The sequence below is a fragment of the Alosa sapidissima genome, chromosome 17 (assembly GCF_018492685.1).
Source record: "Alosa sapidissima isolate fAloSap1 chromosome 17, fAloSap1.pri, whole genome shotgun sequence".
Classification (NCBI taxonomy): domain Eukaryota; kingdom Metazoa; phylum Chordata; class Actinopteri; order Clupeiformes; family Clupeidae; genus Alosa; species Alosa sapidissima.
Window position 1 is genome coordinate 13,461,355 of NC_055973.1, and position 21,023 is coordinate 13,482,377.

At 42.5% G+C, this 21,023-nt stretch overlaps 3 protein-coding genes across 4 annotated transcripts; 2 read left to right on the top strand and 1 right to left on the bottom strand.

The window, feature by feature from the left end:
• Positions 1 to 85: 85 nt before the first annotated feature.
• On the top strand, positions 86 to 13,074 carry kpna1 (karyopherin alpha 1 (importin alpha 5)). The gene is made up of 14 exons (XM_042068895.1): positions 86 to 195; positions 1,651 to 1,784; positions 1,894 to 2,007; positions 2,284 to 2,383; positions 3,353 to 3,447; positions 3,644 to 3,775; positions 4,509 to 4,597; positions 5,025 to 5,124; positions 5,811 to 5,974; positions 6,481 to 6,559; positions 7,341 to 7,466; positions 7,807 to 7,934; positions 10,347 to 10,522; positions 10,722 to 13,074. Exons 2-14 carry the CDS (start codon positions 1,659 to 1,661, stop codon positions 10,907 to 10,909), a joined length of 1,617 nt encoding a protein of 538 aa, XP_041924829.1. The 5' UTR covers positions 86 to 195; positions 1,651 to 1,658; the 3' UTR covers positions 10,910 to 13,074.
• A 719-nt stretch (positions 13,075 to 13,793) lies between these two features.
• Positions 13,794 to 17,686, bottom strand: fam162a (family with sequence similarity 162 member A). Its single transcript, XM_042068903.1, has 5 exons — positions 17,485 to 17,686; positions 16,891 to 16,995; positions 16,265 to 16,376; positions 15,729 to 15,837; positions 13,794 to 14,321 (listed from the first exon to the last, which is right to left on the bottom strand). Exons 1-5 carry the CDS (start codon positions 17,531 to 17,533, stop codon positions 14,190 to 14,192), a joined length of 507 nt encoding a protein of 168 aa, XP_041924837.1. The 5' UTR covers positions 17,534 to 17,686; the 3' UTR covers positions 13,794 to 14,189.
• Positions 17,687 to 18,009: 323 nt separating this feature from the next.
• On the top strand, positions 18,010 to 20,810 carry mix23 (mitochondrial matrix import factor 23). 2 transcript variants are annotated; one of them, XM_042068906.1, is made up of 5 exons: positions 18,010 to 18,127; positions 19,021 to 19,146; positions 19,589 to 19,735; positions 19,975 to 20,034; positions 20,468 to 20,810. In XM_042068906.1, exons 1-5 carry the CDS (start codon positions 18,077 to 18,079, stop codon positions 20,516 to 20,518), a joined length of 435 nt encoding a protein of 144 aa, XP_041924840.1. In that variant the 5' UTR covers positions 18,010 to 18,076; the 3' UTR covers positions 20,519 to 20,810. The 2 variants fall into 2 exon arrangements, with proteins under 2 accessions (XP_041924840.1, XP_041924841.1); XM_042068907.1 differs by having other exon boundaries at positions 18,047 to 18,104.
• The last annotated feature ends 213 nt before the right edge of the window (positions 20,811 to 21,023 follow it).

Below are 21,023 nucleotides of genomic sequence, written 5' to 3' on the forward strand. Positions count from 1 at the left end.
CATAAGCCAACGTAATACCTGAGAATTTAACGGGTAATACCAGGACAGTCAAGCAGTCAGCAAAATTAGTCACCAAGCATGCGCTGTGACTGCCACTGCTTTGGGTAAATTCACACATGCGCAGTAGTATTATACCGGCGGAGGCGAAGAAGCTGTGGCCCAAGCCAAGTGGGGGATAAAAGACAAATTTGACAGGTTAGTGATCATGAAAGACACTATGTTGAAATTGCCATCTCGGTTAGTATCAGATATATTTACCGATAACGACGAAAAGTAAGCTGTCGCGTCGTGTTATATCAAGAGAAAGATGACTGCTCGCTGACGAGATAGCAAGAATAGCACCAGGCTTATTTAGCCCGTGGCCAGCTAACGTTAACGGTATTAGATGTGGTTTACGGGTTCACCTAACTAGCAAGCTAGCCAGGCGCCGATGCGATTTCTAAGCAAATGCTTAAGAAAGCTTGAAATAAAATTCTCAGCTAAGGCTAATGGCGACGCTAGAGACTGCGTAGAGCTACACGCAGCTGATTGATGCCAGGAAGAGATTGAATCTTTTTCTGGTAATTAGTCTAATCCAGACATTGTCATTTGATAAATGGCATGATTGTTTGTTTAAGGATTTGAAAACTGGCTAATGTAAATCTTGAACAGTAAGGTTAACGCTAGTTCAAGCTGAGTGGTGTTCCTGTCGCTAATGGCTAGTCGGTTAGCCGACCAGCATTGGCGTAACGTTGACCTACGACGGGTGAAGATAGCAAGGTAACGTTAAGTTAGAACTGATCCAGACTTTTTAATATTGAGAAGCTATATAATATTCATGATAAAGGCTTGTGAATTTTGATCATATATACTTAATGACAGCTGCTGGAAGCGATATTATTGTATCTGGCCAGTTAAAGCCTAGCATTCTAGCCTGTTAGTTCAGAAGTGACGTTCACGCTAACGCAGTTAAGGGCGTACGCTGTCAAGATGTTAGGTTGCTGACGTTTGTTGATCTCTTACATTCTCGTGTTTTTGCCTTAAGTTAAGGATGGCCTGTTGTTCGAAATAGATCCTTCATATGTTTAACCTGCTGATGCTGAGTAGCGAGTTGTAACTCATACTTAAACTTGTAGTGACTTAATTGATTGGTTAGAAGAGGCGCCGAAAACAGTAGCCGCCTGGTTAGCTAACTGTCATATCTGCCTGGATAGGGTTACTCTGTCAGCAGCGGTGCAAAGAACGACCAATTGATGGTTAACGTTAACTTCTTTTAATATTAAGCGATCATAACTTTCCCTGTTAACCTAATGTGTGTTTCATCTTAGAATGTTGCAGTTTAGCTTTGTCTACCATTTCAGAAATTTCGAGGTGTTAAAACTGACCCCAGTAAGTGAGATGAATAGTAGGAAGCTTAGTACTGCTGTCTTTGGTCCACAGTGGCATTTGTTCATACATTGTTCTGTGTTAATAGTTGATGGGCAAATACCTAATTCGGGTACTGAACTGGCCCTGTTGGTGATATGTTGGTTGGCTAGAAGGATGCATTTTCATGGTGATCGTTCCCCAATACAGTATATTGCATGGTATTTGCACTTGACGTGTAACTGTAACCAAATGCACATTCTTCAGTGGTTGATGTGCATGTTCATTTACTGTTTCATCCATTAGGTTACACCATGAGTCAGGGTAAAGACAATGCGCGACTCAAGAGTTACAAGAACAAGTCCCTCAACACAGATGAGATGCGGCGGAGGAGGGAAGAGGAAGGACTGCAGCTACGCAAACAGAAGAAAGATGAACAGGTAAGACCATGAGGGACATAATGCTTCAGCACCTTTTTAATTTGACATGAGCTTATTTGTTATTTGCGAAGATGTTGTGATAATGAATACTGTTTTTGTTGTCTTTCAGTTGTTCAAGAGAAGGAATGTGGCCACTGTTGAGGAGGATGGAGCACTGGAGGATGATGGGATGTCGGACAGTGGGTACCTGGAGTCTCAGGCCAACAACATTGACCAAATTACGGTGAGAGACCACTCTTAAAACAATCCTGTTAAACAGTTCAGCTAACAACATCGGTTCACTTAATTCCAACTCAGGTTTTTGTGTACACAATGCAGTGATATTCAAAACCAAAGAGATCACTTTGCCATTGAGATTGCATGCCTGGCAAACACAGTTGAGCATTTACTTGTCAACCAATAAATGTGTGTCTGCCCCTAACAGTTAATTTGATTATTTTGATTCAGTGTTAATTAATCAGTGTTACTAAAGTGACATCTGTCTGTCTGTGCATCTCAGGTAGGATTCATTACAGAGGATATGAGACAGATGATTTTTTCAAGTTCACCTGAACAGCAGCTGATGGGCACACAACGATTCAGGAAGCTCCTCTCGAAAGGTAAAGCCTTGTTCACATATACGGTGATTCGCTCATTGCTTGTCGCCTTAGAAGTTGAAAGAATTTTAACTGAAAATGTTAACGTTTCGCATCGCCAGTGGTTATTTTGCCTGTAATCGCTGAATTACATTAACACGATATGGTCTCTTGTGGCAAGTCACTTGTAGACTGAAAAAGGGGTTAAGAGTTTACAGCAGACACTGCAGCTGCAGTCCACAGCAGTAGTTGTAGTGCTGAATGTTGGAAGAGCAGCAGCAGCAGCCTGTTTCAGCCAAAAAACCTCTATTGTTTTCGAAGGATATGGAAATGTCGCCTGGCCCTGTCCACCTAGATCTTCTTTCAGGGAGATCTAGTCTTGAACACCATAGTTCATAACCGTTTCCCTCAGACAAGAAAAATGTCAGGCCAATCAGCGACGAGAGGGGAAGACGAAACCGAAAGTTATTGTGATAAACAAAAGTGGAAACACCTGCAAACGTCAAAAAATGCAGTTGGAAAAATGCAGACATTTATTTACAGCAAAGGTAGACCCACATACATTGTTTCCTGACTGTTAATGCTGTTTATTGTCAGTTTGTAAAGTTTAGGCGAAGTAGGAGGTAACGTTAGGAATCTCTGATCAATGTAATTGGTAAGGGTGGACCAATGATTTCAAAGTTCGTGCCCGTCGCGATGCACGTGACTATTCACTTTGTGAATGAGTTTGGATTTTTCCAGGCTAATGAAAATGAGCTTGAAGTCATACAGTGAAACATTTGAATTTTATGTTCTTGAATCTTTTTATTTCCAAATAAAACCTCTATGCCAAAGTGATGTGGTATACTTATGCTGCATGGTTAGGGGATGATGCATGTGAATTGGTGTTCATAGCTGTGACATTCTTTAAGTCCTTAATGTAAGGCATGTAGGGTGTGAGGCTTGGTCAGAGCAGAGCAGACTGTTTACATTTGTGATGTTTATCTCAATCAGAACCTAACCCTCCCATTGATGAGGTCATTGCCACTCCTGGTGTGGTTGACCGATTTGTGGAATTCCTCAAGAGGAAGGAGAACTGCACATTACAGGTACCCTCTTGCTCACACATACAGTCCACCAATATACTTTATAGTTGATAAACCTCTCTCGCTCCCTCTCTTACACACACACACACACACACACACACACACACACACACACACACACACACACACACATTGATCAACCAAGAAATCTGAATAACCTAACTTTGCACTGAATCTGTTGTTTTTATGGTCCCGTAAGTTTGAAGCTGCGTGGGTGCTGACCAACATCGCCTCGGGCACATCCCACCAGACAAGAGTGGTCATCCAGGCTGGCGCTGTGCCCACTTTCATTGAAATGCTGACTTCAGACTTCGAGGACGTCCAGGAGCAGGTAACTTTGCTACGCCATTTTGGAGAGTGGGTGCGCACATCCAAAGAAAAGTTTTCTTCAGACAATAGTGTCAGACAGTGGAAGGAGTGTGGTCTGCACACTGCAATTGCTCCAAAAATATAAATTTTATTACTTTAAAAACAACGTTTCGATCACCATGGATCTTCGTCACCCTGGATCTGCCTGACAAAGATCCAGGGTGATCGAAACTTTGTTATGTTTTCAAAGTAATAAAGTTTGTATTTTTTGAGCAATTGCAGTGTGCAGACCACACTTCTTCAACTTTGCTACGACACACACACACATATATAAGAAAATTTACATAGTGTACATTCACAGCAGCAACACACACACATGCATACACACGTTTACAAAAACAATAACAAAACACACATACTGTACACTCTAAAATGCACTGTGTACACATTCATAAACAAGATGCTCATGGAGTGATGTTGCTTCATGTGAATGCAAATATCTCAGCCATCCTTTCATGTGGAGTCGTTGCAGATTACACTGTAATGCAATTACTGAACCTGCAATGTAATTACGACATGTGACATTGTCTTTGGATTATGAAAACAACAGACTGCTTTGATCATTATAATCAAATAGGTGGGTGCTTGAGTCATCTTCATAGAGTAGCCTCACCTGGCAGGCCTCAGATCTTGTGCCTTTGACTCCTAAATTAATTCTCTCTCTCTCTCTCCCCCTCTCTCACTTTTACACATAGGCAGTGTGGGCTTTGGGCAACATAGCAGGTGATAGCACAGAGTGCAGGGACTATGTAATAGACTGCAACATCCTTCCCTCCCTCGTACAGTAAGTAGCTGACCTGCAGGTTATTGTCATTACATGCCTTTTGGAGATTCCAGCTTTTGTGTTTCTGATGCTCAGCTGCAAGAGCAAAGAACAGTGACTTGGTGCTTAAAATACCAGGGATTCAATATCTGGGGAGCACACATACGGTTTAAAGAAACATTGATCTGTAAAATACCTATAAGACGCTTTGGATAAAATCACTTGCTAAATTAATACATTTAAATGAAAGTGTAACTGTGAAATGTCAATGCTCGGGCGAAGTGGGACAGCAGTTTGAGTTGCTGTCTGACTTTGGGATTATTTCCAGACCTCTGTAGAGTGTCTTTATAAGTTGCTTTGGACAAAAAGTGTCTGCTAAATACCTGACCATTATTGTTTACTTTATCGGTAAATGTGAAATTTAATGTGCGGCTGTGGTGGTCTGCAGGTTGTTGGCCAAGCAGAACCGGCTCACGATGATGAGGAACGCTGTATGGGCCTTGTCCAACCTGTGCAGAGGCAAAAACCCACCTCCAGATTTCTCTAAGGTAAGTAGACTGCATTTACGCAGGAAAAATGCAAAGTGTGCTTGCTGAGCAGTAGTAGAGGATCAACAGCAATAACTGGATCAGACATGGGATAAAAATAGTGCTCTGAATTGTGTTAAAAGTGTTACACCTTGATGGCCGTTATCCCGCTTATCACCCGGTTGCCACTATAGGCAGTAGTCATGCCTTTCTCGGTTCTAGCAGTTCCGTTTAAAAAGAAGTCCATTTGTTCAGTTTGTTGTGCATCTTTCTTTGGCCCTAACAGCGTTAGCATGGACAGTTAGCTTGTTCACAGTTCATTCCATTGTTGCAAAGCCTGCTTCCAGGCTCAACCATCATCCTAATATGGTTGTTATAGTTACCATTCATAAGCATTGATATGGAACGGTGATTAAACTTTTTTTTACCAGATCTGCTTCATAGGTGTCCCGTTATTCAGAATTAATAGCCACCCCACCAGCTAATCAGAAAAGAGTATATCTTCTCTCTGGGTGATAATAAAATATAGACAGTTATTAATGGCACAATTTCAATGGCTCTGGGCTCTAACAAGGCATAATGGATCCAACACATATGTGCACTTGTAGTGATTTCATGGCCATTATCTACTGTGAAATTAATGTACTAATTGGTGTGTATTTATGTTAGTGCTTCACATTTGATGTGTGTACCTCTGTCCACTCTAGGTTTCTCCGTGTCTCAGTGTCCTCTCGTGGTTGCTCTTCGTGAACGACACGGACATCCTGGCCGATGCATGCTGGGCGCTCTCCTACCTGTCAGACGGCCCCAACGACAAGATCCAGGCGGTCATCGACTCAGGAGTCTGCCGCAGACTGGTGGAACTGCTGCTGTAAGCGTCTATCAGAGGGATCGGTATCTAGACAATGGGGCGAGAAGGAACTGGGCCTCCACAGAGAACAGATGAGCAGGGGATAAGAGCAGGGAGGCTAGAAATGAGTGAACCGAGGAGCAAAACGACAAGGGAACAAAAAGAGCGAAATACAAAAAAATACTGTTTTAATCCGGCGGGAAATTTGACCATTGACATGGCATAATACAAAACCGTTTGGAAGGGTGTGTTTCGTAATCTGTTTGTGTTGGATCCCCCATTCTATAATTGTTGTACATTTATTCTTTCCATTTACAACTGTGGCTGCTTTTTAGATGATAGTTTCTTACGTTTTTACTAATTGGGGTTATTTGGAGGGGGAAGTGGTGGTTGAAATCAGTTGGATTCATTATATGTGTGTGGCAAGAACGACCTAAACAGGATGTTTACTATTTTTTATGACATTCTTCAACTTTTCCCCCCAGCTGAGTTGAGATGCCCTCCTCTGTTTCTCCTCTGTGTTCCAGACACGCTGATTATAAGGTGGTATCTCCAGCACTGAGGGCAGTGGGCAACATCGTCACAGGAGATGACCTGCAGACACAGGTAACGGCCTCGTCCCCTACACAGCCTTCAGCTGGCCCCTGGGTCATGGGCTGGATCACTGTGCACGGCACGCTATGCACACATTTTAGTCCACTGAAGCAAAAAGAAATGCAAACTCAGGCAAGGCACTAATGATGATGATTAGGCAAATTAGACTGCATTAAACTCAGAGCTGCCATAAGGTAATGTCCTAGATTTAACATAGTTACACTGATTCAGAATGTGGGGGTATGATACTTTTAGACAGTTTTTTTTTAACAGTGTAATAATTGAATATGTAAATACTTTCCTTGAATACTAATGGATGAAGACTTTTTCAAGTCACAAGTAACAACTTTCATGAAATGTACTGAGATGCAGTAAAATACATAGTGTTCTTAAGGAAGATGTGTTATAATTGTCCATTGGCTGCAGGATTGTCCTAGGGTGACCATCTGTGTGTGCTGTGTTTTGAATGACCTCATTCTGCTGTGTGCTAGTTATGTGCAATTCTAATGTACAAAGAGTTTTCGAGTGCAAGCTCCCAGCGAGTAAAGGATGCTCTGGCGGTATTTGTATCCAATTCTTGTGCAAAAGTGTCAAGTCTTACATTTCTATTGTTACACAATATCAACGTAATTGCTTTCATGCAATATGTTTAGATGCATTGAAATGCATAGTACATTGTTAGTGAAGATGTAGAGTTCTCATCCATTGACTCCAGGATTGCACAAGGGACTGAGCAGCTGACTGGGTTGTGTTTTGAATGGCTTCATCGTTTTTGTGTGCGGGTTGTCTGCAGGTGATCCTGAACTGTTCAGCACTGCAGTCTCTCCTCCACCTCCTCAGCAGCCCGAAGGAGTCCATCAAGAAGGAGGCGTGCTGGACCATCTCCAACATCACCGCAGGGAACCGTGCTCAGATACAGGTGTGTGTGCTTAGCTCCTTTTTTCTCTGCTACCTGTGGGGGAGAACAGGGATGATTGCTATTTCTCTCTGCTACAGGAAAGAGAAGTGATGGTGGTCAATATTTATTAATGCTACAGGGGAGAAAAAGGATGATTCATATTTCTCAGTCCTCCCGGAAGACGGATTAAACAAAACAGTGCTGATATTCCGCCATGAATTTTGATGTATACTGTGCTATGGATAAGGGCTCATAAATACTGCACTCCAACTTGTGATGGAATATGTGTCAATGTGTCTTGAAAGCACATAACTGATGTGTGTGTTTGTGTGTTTGTGTGTGTGTGTGTGTGCGCGCTCAGTTGGTGATCCAGGCAGGGCTGGTGCCCCCACTCATCAGCATCCTACAGGCGGCAGAGTTCCGCACAAGGAAGGAGGCTGCCTGGGCCATCACCAACGCCACGTCTGGAGGCTCCTCTGAGCAGATCAGGTACAGGACTGGCCTCCCACTCTGCCTTAAAAATCTGATTTTCAGTTGAGCAAAAACAATAACTGTATATATTTTTACCCTGTCTATGAGCAAAACCAAGTGATCAAAGTTTGCCATTTGTCTGTGCTTGTCAGTTGAGTTAAATTGGAACAATATGGGTCAGTCATTCTTTCTCCACTGAGAGGCATGGCATTAGTTCATACCTGTCAACACTCCCGTTTTTCCCGGGTTTCTCCCGTATTTCAAGGTCATCTCCCAGCACCCTCCCGTTTTGTTATTTCTCCCGGAAAACTCCCGTAATTTGCATGGCCATCAAACTTCATTTTAAAATCATTGATCCATTCAGGTTGCCAGATTGTGAATGAAATACACCCTACACATACACGATCACTCATAGGCTAAAACCTGGCAACCCAAAACCCAAATAAGGAAGCGGGTGCCGACTGCGCAGCCTGAGTCTCGTCGTAAGCAAGCGGGCTAGTTGAATGGCCTACTCCAGAACTAGCTGTTGTGAAATTGTTGGGAATTGAATTGATTAACACATCACATAAACTGTTATTGAGTGTTGTTGATACACTGAACTTGTGCCCTCGGAACCAAATCTGACAGCAAGTAGCTTTGGAGTTTTGGAAGTAGGCTGCAGGCAGGCAGCTGGTGGATACATAACTGGCATGCGTAAGGTAGGCTAATGGTAAGGTAAAAGCAACGACCGAAATGCAGTGTTGAAACACGTGTATGAAACGTATTAAATATGCAAACAGAGATCCAGTATAAACACTGACACTGATTTGACTTCTGTGCACAGGGATGAGCAGGCTCCTTAGATATGACAGCTATCTGAGGAACTCCAGTAAGATAGTGAGCAGCTCCTTACACAGAACTACAGTATACAACCCTGAATGAATGGGTTTTGCCTTCTCTGGCAAGGGTGTCCTTGTCCTTGGATGAACTCCATACCTCCAGTCAGATATGCCCTTGAGGCTCATAAATCCTGCTCCACTGACTGTATGGCTCATGTCCGACAACTCTGTTTGCTAACCGCTGCGAGTGTTGGCAGAGGAGGTGAAATCAATGAGAGGAAAGTCAGGCGACAGCACACGACAGCAGTGCAAAGCGTAGGGGCCCGCTGTGTGGAAAGCTAAAGCAACCGCTAAAGTTGCCTTCACTCACCTGTGCCTCTCGCATGGAAGTCCAAGACAAAGTGGGCTGAGGTTGAGTGGACTCTACCTGCAGGACAGAGATTAGCCGTACGTGGTGTGGTGCTGCTGATTTGGACTGAACACTGCACACTCCGCTGCAGCTGCTATGCTCCCTGCAGCTGCTGATAAGGAGTTTGATGCCGTGCTTTCATGATGCAAACTTTCACAATGTCAGTTGATCTGAGGATGTGAAAGTCATGTTTTGGTTGCTCTTGCCTTTTGTGCTTCCTCCTTCTAAAGTTAACATGTAGCCTAACCTTACTGACAAGACGGAGGCCTCTTGTTAAAGCAGCGTTGTGTGTGTGAAAGTGTCCGCTATATCATGTAACGTGTAGCCTACGTGCCATCCTATGAAATGCAATTTTCCTTCTTGCCACTGATTCAGAGCTGAAATGTTTACCTCTGTAACTTGAATGGCTTATCATAACATGGCTTTATATTTGGCCTCCAGATTTGTCAAATGTTCTTATTTAACTTAGTTTAATGGGCAAGCTAAAGCAGAACACAAATCAGAATCCAGAACCCACAATCTGCCTTACCAAAGCATCATTGCTTCTGATTTGTGTTATGGGTGTGGTGTTCTAAGAGTTCTGTTGACATTCATTTCTATCTTGCATTAATAACCGTGTTGTTTATTCATTTCAATCAAATTGAACTTCATCTTTATGGCACCATAATCCAAGAACATGGCTAAAGGTGCTTTACGGAACCCAGTTTGAAATGATCTCTGTTTATGCAGTGCCTATCCGGCCATGATTATGCCCCCAGAGGGTAGCACTGTAGCTGCAGCAACTTGAGCTAGGTAGCACCGATTTGTATAGGATTAAGAGTATTCTGATCTTAGTCGCATTATTGAGGTGCATTGTAGACATGTTTTACAGAGGGAATTTTTGATGCTAGTTACAGAAGGTTCCAACTCTGCTAGTTATTAATCAGACTATACTGTGTTTCATACAACAGCTCATGTAAACACCATAATCACAATATTGTCTTATTTAGAATAAGGTCAATAGTTGGATAAATGCTGTCCATGTAAACAGTCATTGTCCGTGTCAGTGCAGTGAATTAAGGTCAATAGTTGGATAAATGAATTTTTGAATTTCCCTTAGGGATCAATAAAGTATCTATCTATCTATCTATCTATCGATCGATCATGTAAACATAGTCATTGTCAGTGCAGTGAATTGTAACTTCTTGTAACTTCCTGCCACAGGCACCTGGTGGAGATGGGCTGCATCAAGCCCCTGTGTGACCTGCTGACCCTCATGGACTCCAAGATTGTGCAGGTGGCTCTGAACGGCCTGGAGAACATCCTGAGGCTGGGGGAGCTGGAGGCCAAGAGAGGGGGTGGCATCAACCCGTACTGCGCCCTCATCGAAGAGGCCTATGGTTTGTGTGCTTTCTGTTTATATATATATATATATATATATATATATATATATATGACACACACCCACACACACGCATTCCAAAGTCCTGGTGCAAACAAACAGATAAGCTATCACCACCAGCTGTGTGGTATTACACTCCTACTTTCATAATAATTGTTTGTGAACTCTGCTTAACTCTCTCTCTCACGCTCTTGTAGGCCTGGATAAGCTGGAGTTCCTGCAGGGCCATGCGAACCAGGAAATCTACCAGAAGGCATTCGACCTGATCGAGCGCTACTTCAGCACAGAGGACGAGGACCCAGCGCTGGCCCCCGCTGTGGACCTGCAGCAGCAGCAGTTCCTCTTCCAGCAGTGTGAGGCGCCCATGGAAGGCTTCCAGCTCTAACCCCCAACCCCTACCATCCATCCCCCCACCAACCCCTCTCCCAAACCTTGTCGCCGTTGCAGCTCCACAGGAGAGATGACCCTTAGCTCCAATCCCCCTGGCCCCTAGTTCCCCCTTAGCCCTTCTCTCAGAGAGAATGATTGAATAATTATCATGATTATTAATGATTATACACAGAGTATGGTGTTCTAGGAGACGTCACTCTCGACTGCTCCTGCTGTCTGAAGTCTGCGAGTTCTGAAGTACTGACTGCGCTCTTGTTGTTCTATCATGCGCTGAGCTTTCTCCTCCGTGCTTTACCTACCCCCGACCACTATCAACCCCCCCCCCCCCTCAGTCAAGCATTACATTAACATTGTCTACCTAATGCTGCCCTATGGCCGTCAACCTTCCCATTCAGACACCATATCGCAAAAGCCAACAACCGAACAAACCACTCTACCAGAGTCACTCATCCTCTCTCCTCCTGCAAGCCCATTGGAAGTCCCCATTGGCCTGACCAACCTACCCACCTCCCCGAACCAACGGCCCCCTATCCTTTAGGCTGCTGGGAATGAACCTGCCTGATTTCAAAACTGCAATACTGACTCCCTTAGACAGGCGAGACGCTGGTCGCATCCCACCCCTTACCCTTCCAGGCTGAGATTGCATCTGTTAACACAGACAGACCAACAAAGACACACACACACACACACACACACACACACACACACACTGGACTGACCGTGCGACTGTGTGATGGCGTGACCCATGTCTCTGCTCACTGGAACCGTGATTCCCTGAGCACCTCAACTTTTGTGGCGAGAACGGCCAGTCTGCCCCCCTTCCCCCTACGACTGAAAGACTTCTACTGAAGGCGACGCACTTTTATTGGAATTAGATGTTTTTGTTGTTTCTCTTCTTTTTTTTTTATTTTTAAACTTGGTCGACGCTTCCCAAAGCTGCCGACAGCCAGTGGTCTGAAATGTACAGGCTGTAGTAGCAGCAGCCGCTTTTTATTTCAAATTTCAGTGACCGCAAGACTTGCAAAGTCTGGACCGTGTGACTGACGACGTCATCTGGGTACCTTTGTGCTCAGGTATATATATCATGCATTCCTACAAGCGACAGGATGACAGGATATCCTGCAGCAGCGTGGCTCCGCCCCAACAAGCATGAGCCAGCCTCTCGCCTCTCAAGCAACGTTCTAAAAAGCACCTTTGGAATTATGGGGGTTGGAGTCTTTTTTTTTTGGACTGAGACCAACAGATAAATAAACAAAACGTAAAAAAAAAACTCTAAAGGAATATTGATCTTGCACATCCATGAGGATCCGACCAGAGAGACTTCATATAGAACCATTTTGATTTCCCTTCCCCCTGATCCCTTCATCATAATCATCAGCATATTCATCAGCACTTTACCTTCAGGACTTAACCCAGGACATTAGAATAAACACACACACACACACACAAAGAGGTGGTATGATGTTGAGCTTTGCTTCCCCGTGACATTGGCCCACAGTGTGCAGAGAGCACTGGTGACAGGACTTAAGATGCTCAAAAGCAAAGTGCAAAACACACTAAATATTTATGAGCAAGATTGTTTTGTAAAAACATGCCCCCCCCCTCCTCAAAAAAAAACAACCCTCAATTCTCAAATTGGACTCTGGAATATGCCAAGGATTGATCCCTGCTGAACAAATTTTCTATATATACAGTATGTCTGTGTGTGTGTGTGCGCATTTCTCTGAGAAACTCTGGTATTACTGTTAGACCATGCTGATTATCACATGAAGATATACGTACATAAAACGTTAAAAAAAAAAGAAAAATGATGATGACATTTACTCTGTTAAAGGGAAAAAAAACATTTCTTTAGTTTCATTTTTTGGGGGGTCAGAATAATCTGTCTATACCGAAGGTGCCATAATTCCTCATTCAGAAATCGAGGTGGAAAAACAAACAAGCAAAATATAACAGAAACTAAAATAACTCTAAATTAAACTTGAAAATAAAGAGAATACTGGTGATTTAATAGCTAATGAAGCTGTAAGATTGTTTACCACATTCTTTTTTCAAATGTTCTCCAGTGAGATAACCAGCTCTTCATGTTCAATACTGCTGTTGTATTGAGTTGTCTATCTGTTTTCTGTTATGCCATTTGCATAAATGCTGTTTCATGGAGCCCCTGTACTGGGATCGTGGTCTTACTTTGTGTGTCTGGAACCTCTTTAGAGTAGATTCATTAATTCTGTGGACCATAAATTAGGACTTTTTATTGCACTTTTTTTCTTGATCCTTCACATATCAATTTTAATACCAGGGCCTATTTATCACTGAATACATTATCACAGGATACATTTCTCATTTCCTACAACTGTGTTCTATATCTCAGGATTCATGGTTACATTCTGAGATTAATTATGAAGAAATTTAAACATATTAATTATGTATTTTATGCCTAAAAATTGTAAAAGTTCCTAAAATAATGCCAGTGGCTTTTTTCTGGTTGGTCTTTACTCAATATGGTCAGAAAAACCTCCACTGAAGATCTGTAGGCTATACTAGGAAGCAAGGTTACTGGATTGCCAAGGTAACTTCAAGAGTAAATGCGGATCTCCAAACAACATGTCACTTAATAAACAATATATGTTCAGTGCAGTGTTTTTCTAGAGGTAAACCAGTTACCTTGCTTCCTAGTCCAGGCCTCTGGCAGATACGCTTTACATTGATGTCATTTGAGCGTCAGTTTTTGCACATCATATTTCCCAGCTCTTTGTCAGCTATAGTCTCGGAAATGCAAGTCAGTGTCCCCATCAGCCTTAGAGCCACTGGTGTTCAGTATTTTCTCCTTCCCTGATGTGAGCGTACCACTGGGTCCTACAGAGCAGACACCAGTCAAGTTTGAGTAGGTTATTTTTTTTCTTTAATACTTGTAAAACAGCAGCGTGATAAGATTAAAAAGTTAACTGTGGCAGAGGAATAGCTGATCGAGTAAACTGAATTACTACATCTCTGACGGCTGAATATCAACTTTCAATATAACGCTCAGCACTTCGCTTCTAAGCACAAGTCTTGTTCTAACAGAGGGTCATACATACGTCTTGGCACCTCTAGAGATCCCATCCAGTGATTTAAGCGGTGAACAAATCTTTGTGTCTACTTTGGTTCTCCTGATGCAGGGCTGCACTACCTACTAGTTACAGACAGGGGGCAGCAAAAAGGGTCCTTAACAGGTGAGGCATCCAGGAGCACTTTGGATGTGATCTGGGGGGGGTGTTGCTCCTCCTCAGAGTCCCTCACTGGGCTTTCTCAGTAGCTAGAGTCGCAGCACTCGCCGCCGCTGCCTCTCTCTCCTGCTGAGCTTCGGCCCTCCAGCGAGCCTTCTTCTCCATGTTCCTGGCAATGAGCGAGTCGTGGTTTTTCACACCCTAGGGTAGCAAGCACAGGGACTGTTATACACTGACTAACAGTGAAACAGGTGGTTCAACTCATGATGGATGCCTGGGGAGCTCAGTCCTTGGGATAGTCTGTCCAAAAGACTTTTGTAATAACCACCAATGTCCTCAAATTTTTGCTCAATTAACAGGATGTAGTGCAAGTTATAGAATGATCAATGATTTGTAAGTCCACACTGCACTTCTAAGGTAACTCGTAAAGAAGTGAATTTATACTACAACCACATTTGTTGATAGGAACTGCATTTTGAGGTGATGCACCTACAGGCTCACCAATCAACCAATAAATGTTCTTATAAATCATATAAGGGCATTTTCACATATAGTCCCTTTTAAAAGAACCGAACTCAGTCCACTAAAAGGGGACCAGAAAGAGGACCAAAAAAAAGTGACTCAGTTAATTTTGTATTCACATTGTGAGTTTGTTTGAAAGAGGACTCAGATCTCTTTCTGGTGCACTTCAGCTCTGATGGGGCCTCAGTTTTCTTCATGTTCACACTTTCTTCTCTACAGGTCTCTATATAAATATAAATATTATAATATATTTTCAGAATGAATTCTGATCTAAAGTTATTGCAAAGATCCTCTTGAACTGTCCGTCAACACGCCAGCCAATCACACTTTCTAATTCAGTGGTAGGCCAACTTTAGCTCACGTCCGAAATGACAAGTGAACAGCAGCCCGTTAACTGCGCTGCACAGTCCCTGGTATACGTTTGCAATGAGAGTTCGACAAAGAGATAATAACCTAGCAGATCTTGAAAAATGGTGAGCAATACAATCCAAAGTTCGAAATACGATACCGCATGATGCAGTCCACCTCACTGTGATCACAGAATTCATAGTTTACCCACCTCTTATTTAACCACTACATCCCTGTCTGTAGGCCCATCATGAGCGTAATGATAATAGTTTATTTTAGGTTATAATAAACAACATGCTTTCTGTTTTGGCAATGGCAAGTCAAGTAGGACAAAATAGGCTAACCTACAATGCAAAATGTGAAAGAGAACCCAGGGGGAGTTGTGTTCAAAATGCACAGATAATGTGAACCGTGCCGCGGACTTCAAAGCAAACCACGCCGAGACTACCTCCCGAGGTTCACGTTAGAGGGGTCTGAGTTCGCATTAGAGGGGTCTGAGTTCATTTGGCATGTTCACATATGCACAAAAATGTGAGTCATCGATCTGAGTTTGTTTAAAAGGCTGAAAGAGACCAAGTGTGAAAAACCCCTAAATCCTAGATGTTCATCCATGTAGCTTGTAGGTTTCAGTACCAGGATCACATTATTTTATACCTATATGGTGATTTATAGGCATGTTTGCTGTAGGAACAAGTATAATTGGGTTTATATTTGTAATAAAGGCAGTATCATTCTTGCCTGTTTTCCCAGGATCACCATTCCCACACAAGCTGCAATGGTTACAGCCATCATCAGGTATGCGACCTTGACACGTACTTTGTTCCTGGCACCGTCAAGCATCTCATACCTACAGAACAAAAATAATTTATAATGCCATGATATGTGAAGGGGTTGCAACCGTCATCTGCATAATAGGCTAGTATATGTGAAGTCTCCAGCAATTTTGTGTTCTTTGATCATTTGCCAGATAACCAGACACTACAGCAATTAACGTCAGAAAGACTTCCTTTGACCAGCTTTGAACCCTTACAACAAGGATTCTGAGTGTGCATGTGATCAACATGTAACTGAAAATTGAATGATCTAAGGAATATCTGGGTTCATTGAATTCAAAATGGAATTTTAGAACCTTACAGAACAGAATCTTCTGTTAGAATTTTCAAAACTCCCCTGCTGCTTATTACATAATTCCAAAAATGGACCAGAGAGTCTGTTGGTTGAAGGTGGTCCGGATGATGGTTGATCCTAAATGTAAATAGGAAATGGTTACTTACGATACAATCTCAGGAATCTGCTCCTTAGTCTTGAAGCGGCCGGACCATATGAGCATCTTCTTGTCAAAGTCTGACGGCCGGTATCCAGGCAGTTTGAAACCTAGATGTGGTGCTGTGCCACAGATAGATTACTGGGTAAATAATTCCACACACACACACATATATATATATATATATATATATATGTAGGGTTCTTGGTTCACACACTCTTCAAAAACCACTATGACCGGAGAATTCTCTGGGAAAAGTGTGAACCTTAACCTAGTTTATATAAAAGGGACAGACAGCCAAAACATACACACACACGCACACGCACACACACACACACACACACAGCCACAGCCACAGCTAGTCTTCAGCAGGGTATCCTCTGAGAATACAATGTCTAAACTCATTGCAACACATTTTTCAGAGACTTTAACATTGAGGTAAATGTGTAAGTGTAGGCATAGCTTAAGGCATAGCTGATGATGATATATGATATCAGATCTGCATAATTTGAGACAAATTCATGTAGATTGAAGTCATTATAGGCCTACTTGTTCCGAGATATTTGGAAATTACTTGTCACGCCCACGTGCAGTGTGATTTCTTTGAAATAGGTAGTTTTAATGTTGAGAACTTACTGCTCGGTGTTGGGGCGGCAGGCTTCGTCTCTGTGGCTGCCACCGGGGGTTTGTCACACATTCTCCTCTTACAAATACTATCAACAGCCTGACGACGCCATTGGGCTGTAAAACAAACGTTATATTAAAGACGCGCGTCAATAACGTTGGCTTGACATTCAGGCAAGTAACACCAGAGACTTCCTGAAAAGTCGACAAGATAGCTGGAATTAAACAACAAGTAATTTTAGATCACACTCTGGTTTTTCAAAGACATTTTAGAGTTTATTTTTTTATGACAAACCACCTGTTTCAGTCTCACCACTGACATTGAAGCTACAGTATGATAGATTACCTGGTTGACGACGCTAGCTTTAGGATCAATCAATTATCATGGAACAGATCATGAAACATGATCAAAAAACTAATGTCTGTCCACCACTAGACAACAGAGCAAACGTATAATATGAAACAATCCACATACAATCCTGTAAGTGATACTGTCATCATTGAGATATCTATTAAATTAGTCTGCAGAACTCCTCAAGTCAAACAGCAGTCAACAACGCTGCTAGCAAGCAGCAGCTTCAGCCAGAAAAGACATTCTATACTCACCCAAGAAAGTACCGAGAGGACGAGACCTAACGATCGAATTGAACATCATGATTAAAGTTTGGTGTTTTACAAAGAGTGTGATTGGATTTTTGGAACCATGAAGCCGTTTCAAACTGATGTTACATTCGGGAAGGTTTTCCTGCTTCCGCAGTTGAAAGTCAGACTCAGTCAGCAACACAGCAGCACAGTTACATATCAGTGATAATAGGACCCCATGTGACAGACGCAACGAAGAGCCTGCCTCAGATTTAATCTGTGTGCGCAGTAGTGACATTCCATATTGCAAAAATAAAGATGTCAAAGACGTGCGTGCTCCGTTATTGTCTTTGCTGCAGTCAGGATATATGCATTAGTGTTTAGTTTCTTCGAGGAACGTCAAAATGTGTACTGCCTTAAGTAAATTACATTTCATAATGCATTCATTCTATTTTGTCTTTGCTCGCCGAATCAGTCTGGATAAACATAACGATTCGTCATTTATCAAAGACGCACTATTACTTAACAGAACATTAAAAAAAGGGGTGTCGATTTTGTTCAGGCATTCGCCAGGGCAGGCACTCGTCTCGACTAGCCTTGGACCCTGAAGTCCACAATGGCGGCGCCCGGTGGTACTCTAAACTGTGAGGACTTTTCAATGTTTCAGGTAAAGGTGTATTGAGTTGTATCGTCAACCATTTTGGGAAGATACATGGATGTAGGCTTAAATTGGTTTTGCCGAGTCGTCTGGCGTGTTATTTTGTTGCATAACTCCAGTGCAGAATGACCTAGTCATTAGAAGCCTTAAGCTAGGTTCAGTCATGGGGATCATTGTGAGCTAACTGTCACAATCACTGTTTCACAACCTGTTATAAAGGAGTATGCTTAGCGTTACGTGATGAATCATTGGCGTATACAGTGTGACTATATGCATGCAGCAAAGACCAAATATGCACCGAGCAACTGTTAACGTAGCACGTTGAACTCGTCTAACTTACTGTTTTTGAAACAAGGGCAACTACCCAAAACTTTTGATTGAGCTTTGATCCTGGAGATCAGACATTAGCCTACTGATGACACCAGAACCGTAGAGACATGCAATTTACTAATGGGTAAAACGCATGGTGAATACTAGTATTGAGATACAATCGTATCTTTGCTATCAACCTTTCAGGAATTCTAATCAATAAAACCAAAGTCCTTTTAGGCAAGTCCCTCCACTCGGCGGCCATATTGCAACGCTTTTTGGGCACTCATAGGGCATCCTATTCAGCAGAAATGCGCGTGCGCAAGGCTTCACGACACCAATTATGCTCCAGCGGCGAGTTCACAACACATGATTGGCACGATGTCTTCACAACACACCATATGATTGGCTCAATGTATTCACATCACACCACATGATTGGCTCAATGTATTCACATGTCGATGTTTTGCCGAGGAAGGAGTGGAATATGTGTAGACAACAAACTAACCCCATGCATTTCTATGGAGGATTTTTTGAGTGCTGTGTCTCCTCATTAGAAAGTCTCTGATAAACCGCATGCCTTTTCCCAACAGGATGTCCTGAAAGCCATGCGAACCCTGGATGACCGTATTGTCCATGCGCTCAACACCACTTTGCCCACTGCATCCTTTTCTGGAAAAGTGGATGCCACCCAGACTTGCAAAGATCTTTATGAATCTGTGCGTTTTTGTTTCTACAATAGTAATGAAAGTGTGTGTAAAATTATGAAAGTGTGTGTGTGTCTATCTATTTTTCTGTTTGTCTGAGAGAGGGTTAGATTAGATTAGTGTTAGATTGCAGGGATAACATTCTTATAAGGGCCATTGCCCATCACACCTATAGCCTACCTAAACTGTGATGTCTCCTAATTGCACCTAAGCAACCATATCAGACCTATTACTGTTACAGAACACCTTGAAAAGATGCATGTAAAATGTACAATGATATGGTGAATTGTAAAGGGACAGGGTGGTAATTGTTCTCTTAAACCTTGAGTAGTTTATAGATAGACACACAGATCATTCAAGTCTTTCTGTTTCTTTTTTTGTTACAAGATTATTTTCCCTTGTCTTATGTGTGCAAAATGTAATTTGTTGTCCATCTCAACATTGCATGCTTTAGCTAATAGATGCCCATACCAGCAGAGACAAGGCTATAAAGACCTGCATTGCAGAGACCTCAGCTGTGGTGGGAAGACTACGGGAAGAGAGGTCAAAGGATAGCGATAACCTGTCACTCATGAAGCAACTCAGGAAAGAGCAGACCAAGGTAGTGTTCTTCATCACCTCTAGGGGGCAGCATGAATTGTTTTGGGAATTTTTACAGTGGCACAAATGAGGGAAAAGGCCTTATGTTGTTTGCTTGCAGGAGCATTTCAGGGATTCATACAATTCATGCAATGTTACACAATCATATATTGTAACAGATATATTTGCTGTACTTATTTTTGTTTATGTGTTTGTCTTTTCCGGAAAGAGATAGAGAAATGTGCAATTTTGTGTTTGCAGTTAAAGATGATGCAGTCAGAACTGAATGTTGAAGAAGTCGTCAATGACCGAAGTATGAAGGTAAGAGTAAGACTGACTAATCTCTGCTACATTGTCTCGCAGGGCCGCTATCCACTACCAATAACCATGTATCACTTCCCATAATAATAATTTTCACATTATATTTGGTTTGCTAAAAAACATTGTAAGAGTACTTTAGAAAGTGCAAGTGTGTGCCAACTTAATAAAAAACTGGTCAGAGCTGGTTCTACAAGTTGCTATCAGTATTCATACAGTCTTTTATTATCTACTTGTGCTTCCTTGTCTTTGTTGGCTTTTAACTTGGCAAACCCTCCATTAAAATTTGGATGGAGTGGAATGGGGAAGGAGCTAGGGTGTGCTACTTTTCATCTACTTGCCTTCACAATGCGTTTAACTAGTTCAGCCGTTTCAAAGTTAAGTAACCTGACATGTGCTCAACCCATCCATAACTTTGCTGTTGTCATTTCCACAGATTTTCGTTGAAAGGTGCCGAATCCACTACATACCTCCCAAGATCCAGTGAAGATGTTCTTCTCTGGCTAGAACGAGGGAGCTAATTACAGGTCCAAGTGTTTTGGTCTGTGGAACAGAACTGGAGTCAAGCTGTGACCGGAGCCTCAAAGACCTCTGAACCTTCAGGCTGTCCACACAACACCCGTCACCCCCCACCAACTGCCATCACCGCCCACCGGTTATCGCCGCGTTGTCTCAGAGGCGCCTGGGCACGCCACCCGTAGTCAACCAACTCTGTTTCTTTTCATACTTACATGTAAAAAATTGTTTTTTTAAAACAAAGAAATGTTTTTCCAGCGGCAGTACAGTGTCTGTGGTTGATTTGAAAACGTATGGGGATTAAGAGCCAATATGAGCATTTTAACCTTCATTTGAAGGTTTTCTGAGGATGAATCTATGGTCATATAATGTTGCTCAGACATCATAATGTTGCTCATGACATCAGAAAAATGTGCAGTGGTCTCTTCATTTTTTCCAGCTGTAGCTTTCAAAGAACTAGGCTGAGACAGGAGACA